Source organism: Delphinus delphis, chromosome 6, assembly GCF_949987515.2.
Source record: "Delphinus delphis chromosome 6, mDelDel1.2, whole genome shotgun sequence".
Taxonomy (NCBI): Eukaryota; Metazoa; Chordata; class Mammalia; order Artiodactyla; family Delphinidae; genus Delphinus; species Delphinus delphis.
The window spans coordinates 5,870,258-5,887,137 of NC_082688.1; the positions used below are offsets into that span (position 1 = coordinate 5,870,258).

Sequence of the window (16,880 nt, forward strand, 5' to 3'; positions counted from 1 at the left end):
TCCTTCCTGGAATCTCTCCCCACCCAGCCTGAAATTTCACCATTGGTAACTTCTGTGCTTTAAACCAGGGATTGGCAAACTATGGTCCCTAACTGGTTTTGTAAAGTTTGCAAGCTAAGAATGGTTTTTGCATTTGTAAATGGTTGAAAAAAAATCAAAAAAGACTTCCACGACACATGAAAATGACATGAATTCGAAGTTAGAGCCCACAAAGTGTTACTGGAACTTAGCCACACTCCTCCTTTGTGTGTTTGCTGTGGCTGCTTTTGCCCTGCAACGGCCAGGGGAGTAGCTTAATATGTTCCCCAAAGCCAAAAAGATTCACTATCTGCCTTTACAGAAGATGTTTGCAGACCTCTGATTCAAAAGAAACCAACTTTGAAAGTGGGAGTGCCCTGGGGAAGATTCAGTTGGGGCTGTTGGTGGGAGTCAGGAGTCCCCGTCTAACCATTAACCGGTCACCTATGAAGCAAGTGACTGGGCCATGTTCCCTCTGGGCGTCCTTTTCTCCATCTGTAAAATGCACACAGAGATTCCTTCTCTGTTCACCCCAGCATTGCTGGAAGGCTCCGTTTATGAAGTCTGATGGTCATTCATACCTTAGTGGGATAACTCAGCTTTCCTTGTTGCCCAGATGAGAGACGGGGATGCTAAGGGGTAGGTGACAGAGTTACACTGACCAAAGACAGCCGGAAGAAAGGATCCCTCCTCTCCAGAACCACGTGCAAGACAGACAGCCTCCTTCTGCCAGAGACTGTGTTGAGGGACAGCTGGCAGGGGCTGCAGGCAGCCCAGGCAGGAGGGCAGGGACAGGGTCAGCGGGCAGTGGGAGGAAAAGCAGCGCTGGGCTTCTCAGGAGTCCTGTCCCAGCACACTGGAGACAGGTCAATACATAAATAGACATTCTAATCGTGTCCCTCCCCAGCTCCCCCTGTCAAAGCCAAGAGCCCTACACAGGCCCAGAGGCTCCCAGGATCTGCCCCACCCTGCTTACCTTTCTAATCACACCTCCCTCTTCCTTCCCCCCACCGACCCCCAGCTCCAGCTACCCCCCCCAACACCTCCTTGCCAGACCACCACCCCAGAGCATCCTCCTGCCAGAAGGCCCTGGTATTTGCTGTTCCCTCTGCCAAAACACCCTTCCCGCAGATGTCTGCACGGCTGTCTCCCTCACCTTCCTCAGGTCTCTGCTCCGATGCCGCCTTCTCAGTGAGGCCCACGCTGGCGGCCTATTAAAAACTGTCCCCTAACCCGTACTTCCCAACTTAGGTTTTCTCCCCAGCACCCTCGCTGACGGACGAGTACACGTTTCACTCTTCATTTCCTTGCTGTTTATAAACCCTTCGCCTCGAAGAACGTAAGTTCACAAGCACAGGGATTTTTACGTTCACTGCCTGGCACATAAGCAGGACCTAATGAATCTTTGGTGGATGACGGAATGATGAAATTTAATTAATTCATTAAATATAATTAGGAATTATTCTTAATTAAGCATTACTTTTTGCTACCATGGATAGCTGCTGTCTGTGTGATCAATTTCCTTCTCATTTAATTCTCCCCACAGCCCTGGGGGTGGGGACACTGTCGTATTTTCATATTTTTGGATGACTAAACTGAGCCCAGAAAGGTGCCGGAGCCGTCCTACGAATAAAGAGCAGAGGCTCCTGGACGACTCCTCTGGTGCTCCTGGACCAGAAGGGTGGTGGTCTCCCTCCCAGCCAAAGCCCCTCCTTACCAAAGCAAGATAACTGGATCAAGAAATCGAATTGGTAAAAGCAAACGTTTTTATAGTACACATACACACACCGTCAGGATGACAGTGCCAGGTATGGGCGGGTGACAACTGCCGCCGTCCCCACAGGGTAGGGTCTGCCCCTCCCCTCGGGTGTCTTGGTGCCCTGTGTCCCGGGCCAGGTTCCCCTGGGGCTTGGGGCAAGCCTGGAGAAGCTGGTCAGGCTTCACCCCAACCCTTTGCCCTTTGCCACCTAAGGGCAGCCTTTGTCACCTGCCTGCCGGGCTCCACCCCCACGGGGAGGGGGGCGGGGGACTAGGGGGAGCTCGGGTTCTCGCTGTCCCAGGGTCAAGGCTGCGCGCAGGGTCGTGTTTGCTGCAGATCTCGCTGACGCAGGGGGACGGGAGAAGATGACGTCGCTTGCCACAGCAGGTGGCGTGGGCAAGGGCCACCTGGGCGGTGCGGCCGGGTCTCCACCCCCCATCCCCGGAGGTCGCTGGCCCCAGAGCCGCTGCCCACGACCGCGACCCTCAGTAGGGGTAGGGGGACACGGCGATGAGCAAGACGAAGACGCTTTGGTGGCGCGGCGCCGCGGCGCGCACGGTGAGCCGGTAGAGGCCCGCGCGGGTGAGCGCGCGGCGGGTGTAGACCGCGCCGCGGCCGGCGCGCAGCGGGCGCAGGGCGAAGGGGCTGCGCGGGTCGGACTCGAGCACGCTGAGCTCCGTGCTGTTGGCGGGGACGCCGGCCTCGGAGAGGGCGGCCAGGCGGGCCACTTCTTGGAGGGCGCGCACGCCCAGGGGCAGCGGCAGCAACTTGTACTGCAGCGTGGAGGGGCCGCCCGCGCTGCAGTCCTGCGAGCAGCGCCGGAAGCACGTCCTGCGGGCGGGGCAGACCGACGGACTCTGGGTTGCCATCTGAGTGTGCCCGGTCGCATAAAGCGGATCTCACCCCCGACCCCCGCAGTTCAACCATGCGCCGACCCCCCACCCCACGCGCCCTGTGCCTCTCTACAAGCGCCACTGTTAGCCCATTTTAGAGAGCGGCACACTGAGGCCCCAGGAAGCCAGAGACGTGCCCTTTCCCATCTGAGCAGGTCCCCCCCATAGGTGATAAAATTTACAGCCCTCCATGTCCCCCGGAGCCCCAGAGCTGTCACGGGGTCTGGATTTGGGGGGGTGGGGTTGTGCTCAAAGACTCGTGCTCAGCCTTGCCAAGGGCGCCCACTCCCTCTTTCCCCCCACCTCAGCCTAGGCTTCCTGGTTAGTAGAGTCCGGGGCAAGTCGCCACCCCAGGTTCCTTCCCCTAACAGCTGCAGCCGGTTGGCGCCAGCCAAGGCCCGTCCCCACGTCTGTGCGCGTTTGGGAGTGTCTGTAGCCATAGTGAGAGAAATGTATTTTGTGTTTGTGTAGCTGTGCGTGTCTGAGCCCTGGGGTTTTGTGTGGGATTCTGGGTGGGGTGTATGCACCTGCACGTGTGTTCCTGTGTCCAGAGTTTCCTGAATGTATGCATGTGTTCCCGTGTGTCCCTGTGTGTCCATCTCCCAGCACCCCTCCCTCCAGTTCTCTCCCGACTCTGGCGTCTCCCAGCCCCCTGTGCTCCATGCATGGCCCAAGCATCACTGTGCAGGGAATGATACTGTCCAGGTGAGCTCACACCCCAAGTGGCTGCAGGAAAGTGCTTGAGGGCACACTGCCCCGTGAGCTCAGGGGCCCCACCCAGGAGTCCTGGCAGGGTTGACCCACTGACCCTAAGAGGGTCTCTGCCCGAGGCAGGGCCTTCCTGGAGGCCCTCCTTCCTCCTCCTGGCTATACAGGAGCCAGAGTGTCGGCTGCCCAGATCCTGGCAGGGAATCCTCCCCATTCGCCCCCTTGCCAACTCAGCCCTTACCCAGGGCTGGAGCCCTGCCGGAAGGTGGCAGGACACGGCGTGTTCACACACTGGTAGCTGCCGCGGGTGTTGAAGCATATCTGGCTGGGCCCGCACTCGATGCCGTCCTCCTGACACTCGTCGATGTCTGGGCAGGGAAGTAGGTGAAGAGATGGGGGGTAAAAAGATGGAGCAAAGGGGGAGGGGCCCAAGAAGGAGCCAGGGAAGGCGTGGGGGGAGGGTTAAGTGGCAGCGAGGTGCACGGCCCCTTCCCCGGTCCCCAGCCAGCCTGACCCATGATAGCCCAGGCGGCAGTCTCCTAGCACCTCCCCATTTCCCCAGGTGGGCACTCTGGGGACCTCCTAAGGCTACAGCTGGGGTGGAGAGGCTGGGGGAGATGAGGGCTGCCCTCGGACCCAGAGGAACCACTGCCCGTGATCCTTCTCTGCCCCCCGTAGGAGCCCCACTCTCTCAGAGGACATTCACTGACCCCCGTGACAGAGAGGGGGGGATGGAGACTGGCAAGGCAGACATGATTCCCGCTTTACAGGGAAGAAGCAGCATGGCTGGCCGGACCCCAGAGCACCTTAGTTAGGGAAAATACACTGGCCTGGGAGTTGGAGGACTTCCCTGCTACTCCCAGCAGCAGCTGCCTTGCTGCGAGCACCGGCTCTGTGCCCGCCCTCCACACGTCTCTCCCCAACATTTAGGGGAGGGCTCTGTTAGCCCCATCTCACCAGGAGACTGAGGCACAGAGAGGTGAAGCGAGTTGCCCAGTGACACACAGCAGAGCAGCAGCCGACCCCCAGGGCTGTTTTCAGAGCTGCCCATGCAGTTTCTTAGCTCCTGCTTGGAGTGTGGGTCCCGGCCTGGCTCTGGCCACCTGGGGGTGGCATTTACCCCCTCCCTGCCCCTCCCTCACATGAGATGGTTGGGAAGGGGCTGGAGAGAGCAGACCGGGTGAGAGAAGCCCCTTCCTGCTCACCCTGGCAGTTCTTCCCGCTGGGGAGGAGGCGGTAGCCAGCGGGGCAGAGGCACTGGTAGCTGCCCTCGGTGTTGCGGCAGGCGTGCTGGCACAGGTTCCTCACCCGGCACTCGTCCAGGTCTGGCCCGGGGCATGGGGGCGGGGTGGGGGGATGGGGACAGAGAAACACTGAGTCACAGACGCCCAGGTGGCCACACGACTAACCGCAGGGCTCGGGACAAGCCAGGGAAGTCCCTGCCTTAGGCACCCGGCCTTCTCCCTGCCCTGCCCCACCCAACCCTGGATTGCGAGGTTAGGAGACTCCCTGGGCTTGATGCGCACCAAGGCATGGGGGGTGGAGACAGCGCTTCCAGGACACCCCCTGCCCACGTGGCAACGCTGAAGCACATCCGCCCTCCAGGCTACCCTCCCCCTTCGCACCTCTGCAGCCCGGCGCCAGTCTCCGCAGGGCCCAGGGACTCTCCTCGAGACCCCCTGCCCCTGTAGCAACCCCCGGTCCCTGTTCACATTCTCATGTCAACCTGGAACATACTCCTTCCCTGCCTGACTACTTCACCTCTGCACACCAAGAGGCATGTTCTCAAAGTGGGTTCCTGGGAACATCTGCCCTCCCTCTGGGTAAAGTGTTCTGAAGTCAAACGGTTTGGAAAGGACTCCATCCGCTGTGGAAGCCCCTCGCCGATGAGCACAGCCAGGACTCCAAGAAACCTTGTAGCAAGGAGGCTTCCATCTGCCTGCACCGCCTACCCCGCTTGCCTGTGAACCCTGGGTTTCTGAACACGGGTGTGGTACCCACACGCCCAGCCCAGGAGCCTGAGACAACATAGCGGGGTGTGTCCCCGGTGGGCACGGCTGGGGCTCGGTCTTACCCGTGCAGACGCCGTTCTGCCGGATGAAGCCAGGAGGGCACCAGGCCCGGCCCGTGCTCAGGGCTCTGGGGCCCGGTTGGAGGGAGACCCAGGCGTGGTAGGACCCAGCGGGGATGGGGGCACGGGGACGCAGCCAGGCCACCAAGGGGTCCCGGTGGCTGACGGTGGTCATGTTTGGTCCACTGCGCTCCAGCGGGGCGCAAGTCTTGCCGTCTCGGAGGAGGGTCTGGCCTGGCGGGCACAGGCAGCGGTAGCTGCCCTGGAGGTTGAGGCACTGGTAGGCACAGCTCCGGGGCAGCTGCCGGCACTCGTTGATATCTGGAGAGGAGCAGAGCCAGGCAGGGTGCCAAGGTGGCTCAGGGCGTGCGGCAGCCGCTCCAACGGGCTCCAGCCGCCTCTGCTGCTCTCCGGCCCTCCCCAGAATCCAGCTGCCTCACCCGTGCACACAGGCCTGCCCCCAAGCCCTCCCTCTCCTGGACCACCCCCAGCCTCCTCTCCCTCTCCAGCCTCTACTGCTCAGAGGGGACCCCCCACCGCCCCCAGCTCTGGGCTCCGGACCCCAGTGTCCCTCAGCACCCCTCCCTTCAGCCTCCTGGTGAGGTCCATTCCACCTGCAAAGCCTCTCTGAGACCCACCCACTTCTCTCCACCCGCCTCCTCCTCCTGGGCTCCCAGGGAAGGTGACCTGGCCGGGCAGGGGGTGAGGTTTCGGTGGAAACAGCAGGCAAAGCACGGATCAGGCACGTGCTGGGCACGCAATCGCTGTCGGCTGCTGTTCTATTCACAGAACTCAGTGTCACCGTCATAACCGATCCCTGCCCGTGAGCTGTGGGTGCTGACCAGGGTCCCAGGGAGGGCGTGGCTCTCCCCATACCTAGGCAGGGCAGGCCGGGGCCCTGGGCCCGGTACCCCCTGGGGCAGCCGCAGCGGTGCCCGCCTGGGGTGTTCTCACAGATCTGGCTGTAGTGACACTCGTCCGTCTGCTCCAGACACTCGTCCACATCTGGAAAGTCAGGGGAGAGGGCGGGGGGTTGCTGAGCCCACAGTCCCTCCCCCTAGGACATACCACGCGTCTCCGCATCTGGGCCTCATCTGCGTCCCCATCTCCAACTTCAGTGCCACCAGGAGGAATGCCAGCATTTGCCACCACCCTTCCTAATTATACCAGCTTTGGAGGGTAAGAAGGTTCTGGGTCCCAAAGAAGGAAGGAGCTTAAAAGGTAGGCTTTGGAGGCAGAGTCCTGGGTTTGGACTCAGCTCTGCCATGTCTCCTGATCCTTGAGCCAGTAACTGTCCCTCTCTGAGCCTCAGTTTCCGCATCTGTAAAAAGGGGTCACGACAGGACTCCTTCATGGGATCATGGGGAGAAAACTGGATCATATGCACCTGAAGGGCTTAGGACCCTGGTCTATGGGCCGGGCTCAAAAACTGGTGAGAAGAAAGGAAGGGAGGGCGGGAGGAAGGCAGGAGCAGCCCTAGAAATGGGATGAAATGGGATGAAATAGCGGGATGACTGCCTCTTCTGAGTCCAAGTTTACCTCGCTCTCCCCCTCCACTGACGGCCTCTCTTGGGGAAACCAGGAGGACCCACAGTCATGAAAGCCTAGAATTCTAGAACAGGAAGGACCCTAGAGGTCACCCATCCAGGGGTGGCACCTAGGTTTTGTCTCAAAGGCCCACTGCCACTGATTCCTAGTAGCCACTGTAGCTGGAGAAGCTGTGTTAAGAAGGATTCAGAGGCTGTCTGTGGGCTGGACCGTGACCCACGAGGGGAAAGAGGGGAAGTGGCAGTAGATTTGGCACACGTGTGCCATCCCTGACCTGGTCCCCCTTCGTCAGGCAGATGAGAAGCCTGAGACCCAGAAAGGAAAAGACACTTGCCAAAGGGACTCAAGTCACCAGCAGCCAGGCTGGGTCAGGACTCAGACCTCCTGGGCCCAGCTCAGGCTTTCTCCCCGGCCTCGCTCGACTCCTTCTGCCAAGAGAGTTCCAGTTTCCCTGAAGGCCCAGCGTCCCAGTGACACACAGCATGCCCTCTGCTGAACCCTGGCAACCACTGGGTCCCCGGGAGTCGGGACAGCCCGGCACCCTGCCCCTGTCACCTTCACAGCCGGCTCCATCAGTGGCCACCCGGAAGCCGGGCCCGCAGTTAGGGAGGCAGCGGTAGGACCCCAGCAGGTTCACGCAGCGCCGTCCCTCGCGGCAAGGGTCGGGCTCCCAAGCGCACTCGTCCACATCTGGGGGGGGGACGGGGGCAGGGGCTGCAGGAACACTCGTCCCCGGGCCCAGCCTACCCACACAGCCTTGGTCCTTAGGCCCAGAAGCCCCTGGCAGGAAGGTCCCCACCCCTCCTGCTAGCTCTGTCCATCATCTCGGCACCCCCAGACACACAGAGCCTCCCCTGTGGGGCCCAGAGGCCCTGGCCTGGAGCATCTGACATGGGGCTGCGATAATGCCCTTTGGGTGCCCCGAAGAGACTTGGCCACACCAGGCCCCGCGGGTGGGAGGGAGGGACACAGGTGTGGGATCAGAGTCCAGACAGCGTCTCAGGGTCAGATTCATCATCCAGCAACTTCACTATGGGGACAAGCAGGGCAGGCAGGCCAGATGGGCATCAGCTCACTTCCAAGCCCGGTGGACTGGAAATGCCCGCTGAGGGCTGGGAAAGCTGCTGAGGCCGCGTCCAGGCTCAGCGGGTGTGCGTGCCGCGAGCACGTGGCGGCCACGTGCGTGTCTTTAGAGATCCCCATCGCCCCCGGTACTTGAGCCTCTCCCCTCTGTGGCCCTCAAAGTAAGAAGTTCTCAGTGGGAACAGGGCATGGGAACCCCTAGGTTCACGTGCCCTGAGGGATGTGCCCCCTGGCCAGGGTCCCAGCCCCGGAATCTCCCTGAGCACACCTGGGCCGCGTCCAAGACGAGCCTCTCCACCTGGGGCCCACTCACCTCTGCAGGTCCTTTCGTCCCCGGCCAGGGTGAAGCCAGCTGGGCAGGAGCAAGAGAAGCGGCCGGGCACGTTGCGGCAGGAGTGGGCGCAGGGGCTGGGACTGCCCGAGCACTCGTCCCTGTCTGCGGGGTAGGGAGTGGTCCGGTGGTCTGCGCTCACGGGCCGTCCAGCCCTCCGTCCCTCCCAGGCTGAGGCCTCCCTCGTCCCCGCCGGGGTGGGGAGGCGTGCTCACCCACGCAAAACTCTCCCTGGGTGTCCAGCTCAAAGCCCTCTGGGCAGCCGACTTCATTCTCTTCTGCTAGGCAAAGGGGACAGACCCTGAGGACACGAGGGCCCCAGTGCCCAAGGCGCCCGGGGATAGAGAGCCCAGGCCCTTGTGGGGGCCCTGGCAGGATCTGGCTGGAGCAATGGGGGGGTGGAGAGGGCACGGGGTCCTCACCAGCTTGCAGGGCCGTGGAGAGCTGGAAGCGCAGGGCCTTGGCCTCGGGGTCGAAGGCCGAGCTGACAGCGGAGGCCCGCAGGTGCTGCACCAGCTGGGGCTGGGGGCCCTGGGCCGCGTCGTACCGGATGCTGTGGTTGCCGCGCAGGAACGACAGGAGGCCGTCCTGCAGGAAGCTCTGCGTGGAGCCCACAAAGAGCCGGCCGGGCCCCGTCTGCACGTACTGCTCCTGGAAGTCCTGCAAGAGGCCGGCGGGGAGGACATCACGACGTCGACTTCCAAGGGGCGAAGAACCCTCTGCCCCCAGTGGGGATGCTGGGGTGTGGGGCTGGTGGGCCTTTCAGCTCTTCTTCCAACCAGCTGGGCACCCTCGAGCTGTCTGTGAAGCTGGGTCAGAGCGCCCTCCTGCCGTGGGGTTATTCCTCCCCTGGGCCCAGCCAGGCCACGCCCCAGACCCTGCTGGGGAGTCAGGAAGGAAAGTGGGCCCGGCTGTTCGGGGAGGGCTGGGGCAGGACATGCCACTCTCTCTCGCGCGCCCCATCTGCACACCCCAGGGCTCTCCCCCCACCTGCACTTGCAGATCTGCGTCCGCCAGGCTCTCGGGGACGATGCCATTGACCACCACGTCGAGGAGTAGGAAGCCATCGGGATCCAGGCCCCGGGCCACCTGGGTCATTGTGAGCAGCTCCCCTGCAATCCATCCCCACCCAGCCTGGAGTCACCTCGGGGGAGAGGCCCTGGGCTCAGATCTCAGCCCCACCTGGCCCACCTCGGGGAGACCCCCCTCACCTGTGGCAAACTCCACATGCGACTCCTGCTGGAAGCGGCCGCCCGTCAGGGAGTGGCCGTTCAGGGCATCTCCACTCTCTCTGGCCAGAGCCCAGTAGATGGGGGCGATGGCGACCACAAGCACCCGCATCAGAGGCCCTGGACGGGGTGGACACAGAGGCTGGGTTAGAGCCTGACCCCGAGGGCAGCCGCTCTCCTGCCCAAGATCTCTCTGCAGCTCCCTACTGCCCCCAGGAGAGCTCAGCCCTTTGCCTCCCGACCCAGGCCTAGCCCGTGATTGCCTGGGCCGGGAATTAGGTCAGAAGGTGGGAAGCGGTGAAGACAAAAACTACTTCGTGGAGTAGTTGTGAAAATTAGCAAAATATATTTATACAAAAAAGTGCCTTTAATATTCAACTGAATTCAATAAATATTGAGGGCTACCGGGTCCCCACAGAGCATGGGACTGCATCGACCATCACTACATACACGCTGGACCAAGCAGAAAATCAACTGTCTCCTAACTTGCAGACACCTTCCAGAAGAGCCTGGAAGAGGGAGGATGGTTCTAAACCACTGACTTGGAAGAAAGAGCCCAGAAGTGCCCTGGACACGGATTCTCAGACCTTTTCCCACGATGCCCAGCCCTCCTCTCTGGCCAGGGGGGGTCTGGGACTGGGGAAGGGGCAAGGCTGTTTGCTTGGGGCCAGGGACGGTCCAGCTTCTCAGCCACACTGCTGGCTCAGAAGAGGTACAAGAGGGCTGACGTTCACAGGAGCCAGCTGGGCCCCTGTGCCCGGGAGCAGAAACGTCTCGGCCTCTCTGTGCCTCTGCTTCCACTAAACAGAGCCAGGCACGCCCGGCCTGGAGCCAGATGCTTCTCCGTGGTTCCTGCTCCTGAAGCTGGAAGAAGCAGCTACACCTGGGCAGCGTCTCACTTCACTCCCTCTCTGCCGACAGCCAGCCCGGAGTGACCCCGCCCCCGCAAGCCAGAGTCCCCTGACCCCCCACTGCTCACACAGTCTGTGGTCAAGGGCAGCTCTGGAGGGGTTGCTCTTAGCAAAGCCCCTGTCAACACTGCCCTCTCCCTGCTCTGGACCCCCATGAGGGGATGCAGGACCCCCTGGGCAGGGTGAGACGGCAGGGTCCATTACAGCAGCGTCTGTAACGTCTCTCCAGAACATTCCATTTGCTTAGGACACACTATTTTATGAATCTGTTTGAAAGTGGACATTTCTTGGTTCTCTGGGCCTTCTAGCTTATTTTATTCTCCACGTTTCCCCTTTTCTGGCCCCTGCAGCCCACATCCCTTACTCCTTGCTAGTGACCCCTTCCCTTCGGTAGCAGCTCTTAGCCTTAACAGTGGGGAAAAAACCTCACATAGCAATCAGTGGTTTCAAAAGTCACAATCGGACCCTGCATTCACATAACACTGGTAATTTCGCACTCTCGGGCTGATCTTAAATGCAGTTATTTTGGTTGGTTGGGGGCTGTGGGGTGGAGAGGAGGTGGCCTGCACCTCGATCCACTTTGACTCAGACTCAGCTCAGGTCGGAGGGTCCCCAGACGCAGGAGGTGCTCTGGCCCCCACTTACCCACACTCGCAGGGATGTGGCTGATGCTGCTGCAGATGGTGGTGACCCCAGAACGTGCCTCCTGTTGCACGCTGGTGTTGAGGACAGCCGTACCAAATTTCTGCCCATTGATCACCCCAGTCATGCTGCCCCGGCTCCCCCGGGGCTCCCCTGTGAGGAAGGAAGAGAACAAGAGCGACACTATCCACCTCTGTGCCCTCAGGGATATGCAGGTACTGTTTTCCATTTCATGAAGGAGTAAACCGAGGCTCAGAGAGGGGCAGTAACTTGCCCAAGGACACACAGCTAATGGGCGATGAACTCAACACTCAGGGGATCCTGGCTTCTAGACAGAAGGGAGACGTTTAAGAGGAGCCCCACACAGGGACAGCACCAGCTTCTAATTCTGGCTCTGCCATCACCTTCTTGAAAACCTGGGCACGTCTGGCCCCCAAGCCACACCTGAGTTGGCTTATCTATAAAATGAGGAGGTGGGACCACAGATGCACCACAGACCTGTTGGGTTCTAAAATGCCAAGTGATGGGGGCGGGGGGCCTGGCACACTGGAGGAGGCAGGGCACCGGGCCAGGAAATGAATGCTGCCACCTGAACGCTTCCCATTCCATCAGTGGCCCTGGCTCCAGCTGCCCTGCAGCTGGCCCAGCTGGGGGGGGTTGAATTCCTAGCAGCCGCCAGGCAGTCTGCTAGCAGAGGCTCTTCAGCACTAATCAAATGGATTCCACAGGCACAGGGGGATGCTTCCTCTGGCTAATGGGCCAGCTGCCTCGTTTGGACAGATGGCAAGAGACAGAAGCTAGCCTGACTCTCCACTCACCAGCCCTCAGGGGAAATTGACAACGAATTGCCAATGATCTGTCAAAAAACTAACATACAACACTCCACTGCCAAGATCCTAAGTGGGTAGATCGGGGGCTGGTTAATTCTGGATTCCAGGAAGCAACGCCATTTCCTGCAGCCCTTAGCTGGGGTTGGATGAGATTTGATGCCCATCTGGGATGTCTCTCGTCAATACCTGCAGCTCTGGGATTTATGGGGGGGACAGGAAAAGGCCAGGAACCTTCCCCTGGCCTTGTAATAACGGGGTAAGGAGGTGTCGGGAGCAGCAGATAAGAAGGCAGCAGCATGACCCTGGCAGTTTTAGAAGGGGACAGGAAATTGGAGGCCAGGAATGACAAGCCACTGGCAACCTTCTCAGACATGAGGTGACTCAGCAGCCTCTTGTCCCCCACAAGGCCAGGATGCCCCTCCCCAGACTTATGGGAAAGGAGGGAGAGAGTTAGGGGGCCTCAACGCCTTTGAATATCTTTTATATAGCAATGTCCCTTGAAGGAATTTATCCTATAGAAATATTCAGTCCAGCACACAAAGATGTGCACCACAGGACGGTGTTTGGAGGGGAAACTGGGAAAAAAAAAACAACCCACAAACCCGTTGTTTATTTAATGAAGCCAACAGCAATTAAGTTTAAAACATGTTCCTATGGGGCTTCCCTGGTGGCGCAGTGGTTGGGAGTCCGCCTGCCGATGCAGGGGACCCGGGTTCGTGCCCCGGTCCGGGAAGATCCCGCATGCCGCGGAGCAGCTGGGCCCGTGAGCCATGTCCGCTGAGCCTGCGAGTCCGGAGCCTGTGCTCCGCAATGGGAGAGGCCACGGCAGTGAGAGGCCCGCGTACCGCAAAAAACAAAACAACAACAACAAAAAACATGTTCCTATGGAATGGTATGAAATCATTACAGAAGGTGTGAACTAGGCTACTGTCCATGATAGAGTAAGAAAATATGGCATGCCGTAAACACAACTTGTACACTTGACCTCATTTGTAAAAAGAAAGAAGTGTATCTCTTTACATTCAGAGAAAAAGTGTAGAAATATATACCCCAGATAATTACCTGAGCTATTTCTAAATGAATTATGGGAGCTAACTGATCATTACTTTTATCTTCACACATTTAAAAAAATTATCTGGCCTTTCTACAATTAACATACACAAGGTACAAATTAGTTGTTTCCATTAAAAAAGTAAGGATGCTGTTATGGGTTGAACTGTGTCCTCCTAAAAGGATGTGCTGAAGTCCTAACCCTCGGTACCCGAGCACGTGACCTTATTTGAATGTAGGGTCTGTGTACAGAGGTACCCATGTTAACATGAGGTCGTGAGGGTGGGCCCTAACCTAATATGACTGGTGTCCTCATATAAAGGGGAAATTTAGAGACAGACACGAGCACAGGGAGGATGCCATGTGATCATGAAGGCAGAGAGAGGGGTGCCGCTTCTTCAATCAAGGAACTCCAGCAAACTCCCAGAAGCTAGGGGAGAGGCCTGCAGTAGATTCTCTATCATATATCTCAGAAGCAACCAACCCTGCTGGCACCTGATCTTAGATTTTCACCCTCCAGAACTACAAGATCATATACTTCTGTTGTTTTAGGCCCTGCTGGGCAGGGAATCCCACCCCTGTCCACAAAGGTCTGGGCAAGGAGGTTCCATACCTCTCACGGCCAGGAAGGCCCGAGCTGTGGCAGAGCCCAGGAGGTTGTGAGCAACGCACTCGTATGCGCCCGCATCCCCAGCCTCCACTCGCTCCAGCCACAGGCTCCCGTCCATTAGGGTCCTGAGCCGCCGGCTGGTCCGCAAGGGCTGGCCCGCTCGCAGCCACTGCACCGTGGGCACCGGCTCTCCAGAGGCCTGGCACCGCAGGGCCACGGCATCCCCAGATCTCACTGTCGCGTCTTGGGGCTTCACCTGGAACACCGGGGCACCTGTGGGAGGCCCAGGGCAGCTTTTAGAAACATCTTATTATTTTTGTATACAGGCACACGTTGGAGATACTGCGCGTTCAGTTCCAGACCTCCGCAATAGAGCAAATATCACAATAAAGTGAATCACATGAATGTTTTGGTTTCCTAGAGCATATAAAAAGGATGTTTATACTGTAGTCTATTACGTGTGCAATAGCATTATGTCTAAAACTACAACCTATATATCTTAATTTAAAAATAACTGATTGCGGGGCTTCCCTGGTGGCGCAGTGGTTGGGAGTCCGCCTGCCGATGCAGGGGACGCGGGTTCGTGCCCCGGTCCGGGAGGATCCCACGTGCCGCGGAGCGGCTGGGTCCGTGAGCCATGGCAGCTGAGCCTGCGCGTCCGGAGCCTGTGCTCCGCAACGGGAGGGGCCACGGCGGTGAGAGGCCCGCATACCGCAAAAAATAAATAAATAAAAAGACGTCTTTCCTGATCACCCCCCAAAATTGCCTGAACTTTGAATTACTCCACAACCATGCTCCGCTTCATTGATGGAAGATGGGAGTTTTATTTTAATTTTCAGAAGTTTGCCTTTAATTTTTAGAAGTTTGATAGCAATGTGTCTCAGTGCAGACATCTTTGGGTTTATCCTGTTTGAGTTTTCCTCAGCTCCTTGAATTTGTAGGTTTATGTATCTGGTGAAATTTTGGGGAATTTCAGCTCTTGTTTCTTTGATTACCTCTCACCTGTCTTTCTCCTTTCCTTCTGAGGCTCTAATGAATGAATGTGAGATCTTTTGGGGGTAGTCCCACAGATCACTGAGGCCCTGTTCATTTTTTTCCCCAGTCTATTTTCTGTTGTTCAGACTAGTTAAATTCTACTGTTATATCTTCAAATTTGCTAATTCTTTCCTCTGTCCTCTTTGTACAATTACACCCATCCACTGAGTTTTTAATTTTGTTTATTATAAATTTAGTGCTAATTTGGTTCTTCTTTATATCAGTTTCCTTGCTGAGATCTTCTACTTTTTCACGTTTAAGCATGTTCACAGCTGCTCACGGCCACTTTCAAGTCCTTGTTGAGTTGAGATTTTCCTTGTTCTTGGTATGATGAATGAGTTTCAAGTCTGAGTTGAAAGACTCTAGTTCTTTTGTTTTAACAGGCTGCCTCTGACGCTGCCACGGGAAGGAGGTGTGGCCTCATTATTTCCAGGTGAAGGTAGAAACCCCGCTTCCCCAGCTGGCCTCCACTGACACCCCAGAACAAGAAGGGGTGCTTTACCATCGCTGGGCAGTCACACAGTTCAGAGTTCACACTAGGCCTTCACGGATATCAGACCTGGCTGGGAGGGTGATTGCCCCCACTTGGCCTCATCTGACACCATGACCCCCTGCCCACCCCGCAGTGCGGGGAGAGGGGTGCCTCGGGACAGCAAGGAAAAGGCAGAAGTGTAGGTTTCCCACTTGGTCTTTGTGGATGGGTGTTTGGCTGGAACAGGGTGTCATTACCTAAGTTTTCTAGCTTGATATGCTGTCCTTTTTCTGGTCCTTTAGCAAGAGAGAGCAGACTTTTGGGGGGGGCCCTCATTTTTTTTTTTTTTTTTTTTTTTTGTTCTGAGCCCATTGGTATTTCCAGGTTGCTGGTTTCTCAAGCATCCTGCCCAGGATATATGAGGCAAGAAGAAAAACTAGGGATTTTGCTGCCATATCATCCCATATGTCCCAAGATTCTTGGCCCACCCTTCTTTTCTCTACCTTTCAGAGTCTTTCAGTGTTTGTTTTCTATATAAAGTCTAGAGTTTTTAAGCTGTCCTTAGCGAGAGGCATAAGCAGAAGTGCCTCTAATTCCATCTTGCCTGGAACCAGAAACCTCCCTCCCTCACCCCCAACCACGACAAAAACTCTCAACAAACTAGGTATAAAAGGGAACTTCCTCAACCTGGTAAAGGGCATCTATAAAAACCCATAGCTGACATCATACTCAGTAGTGTAAGACTGAATGCTCTCCTCCCTAAGCTGGCGACGAGGCAAGGCTGCCTGCTCTGGCCACTCCTATTCAACCTTGTGTCAGAGGGTCTAATCAGTGCCATAGGCAACATAGAGAAATTAAAGGTATCCAGAGGGGAAAGGAAGAGGTAAAACCGCTCTACTCATAGAAGACATGTGGAAAATCCTAAGGAATCTGCCAAAAAATTACTAGAACTAAATACTAATTTAGCAAGGTTGCAGGATTTAAGATCGAGATAACAAAAATCAATTGTATTTCTATGTATTAGCAATGAAAAATCCAAAAAAATCAAACTAAGAGAAGAATTCCCCTTACAATAGCGTCAAAAATCAGGCAATACTTAGTAATCAATTTAACAAAAGTACAAGACTTGTACCCCGAAAACTACAAAATATCACTGAGAGAAATGGAAAAGATCTAAATAAATGGTATAGAACAACTGGATATCCATATGCCAAAAAAAAAAAAAGAGGAATTTAGATCCTTATCTCACACAAACATTAACTCAAATGGATTTGGCCTAAATATAAGAACAAAAACTGTAAAAATTACAGAAGACAATGTGGCCTTAGGTTAAACAACGATTTTAAAAATATAACACGATCCATAAAATACTATTGGACTTCACCAAATTTTAACACTTTTGCTCTTCAAAGGCAAAATACAGGAAATGCAAATCCAGGCCACAGACTGGGAGAAAATATTTGCAAATCATCTATCTGATAAAGGACTTGTATCCAGACTATGTAAACGACTTTTAGAACATATTAATAAGACAATCCAATTTAAAAACGAGCAGAAGACCTAAATAGGCACTTAGCCAAAGAAGTCATATGAAAGAGTAATAAACACATGAAAAGATGCTCAATATCATTAGTTATTAGGGAAATGCAAATTAAAACCACAGTGAGATACTACTTTGTAACCACAAGGA

General features: G+C 56.5%; 1 protein-coding gene across 1 annotated transcript in view; it reads right to left on the reverse strand.

Moving 5' to 3' along the window:
- Positions 1 to 1,766: 1,766 nt before the first annotated feature.
- Positions 1,767 to 16,880, reverse strand: part of HMCN2 (hemicentin 2) — a 149,894-nt gene continuing 134,780 nt past the window's right edge. The window contains exons 86-98 of the mRNA XM_060013970.1: positions 13,687 to 13,956; positions 11,197 to 11,346; positions 9,623 to 9,760; positions 9,402 to 9,523; positions 8,834 to 9,071; positions 8,627 to 8,689; positions 8,394 to 8,516; positions 7,553 to 7,687; positions 6,326 to 6,454; positions 5,453 to 5,770; positions 4,584 to 4,703; positions 3,620 to 3,746; positions 1,767 to 2,608 (exon numbers count right to left, since the gene is read on the reverse strand). Of these exons, the coding sequence (XP_059869953.1) occupies positions 2,263 to 2,608; positions 3,620 to 3,746; positions 4,584 to 4,703; positions 5,453 to 5,770; positions 6,326 to 6,454; positions 7,553 to 7,687; positions 8,394 to 8,516; positions 8,627 to 8,689; positions 8,834 to 9,071; positions 9,402 to 9,523; positions 9,623 to 9,760; positions 11,197 to 11,346; positions 13,687 to 13,956 (2,279 nt within the window). The 3' untranslated portion in view covers positions 1,767 to 2,262. The remainder of the gene's footprint in view (positions 2,609 to 3,619; positions 3,747 to 4,583; positions 4,704 to 5,452; positions 5,771 to 6,325; positions 6,455 to 7,552; positions 7,688 to 8,393; positions 8,517 to 8,626; positions 8,690 to 8,833; positions 9,072 to 9,401; positions 9,524 to 9,622; positions 9,761 to 11,196; positions 11,347 to 13,686; positions 13,957 to 16,880) is intronic.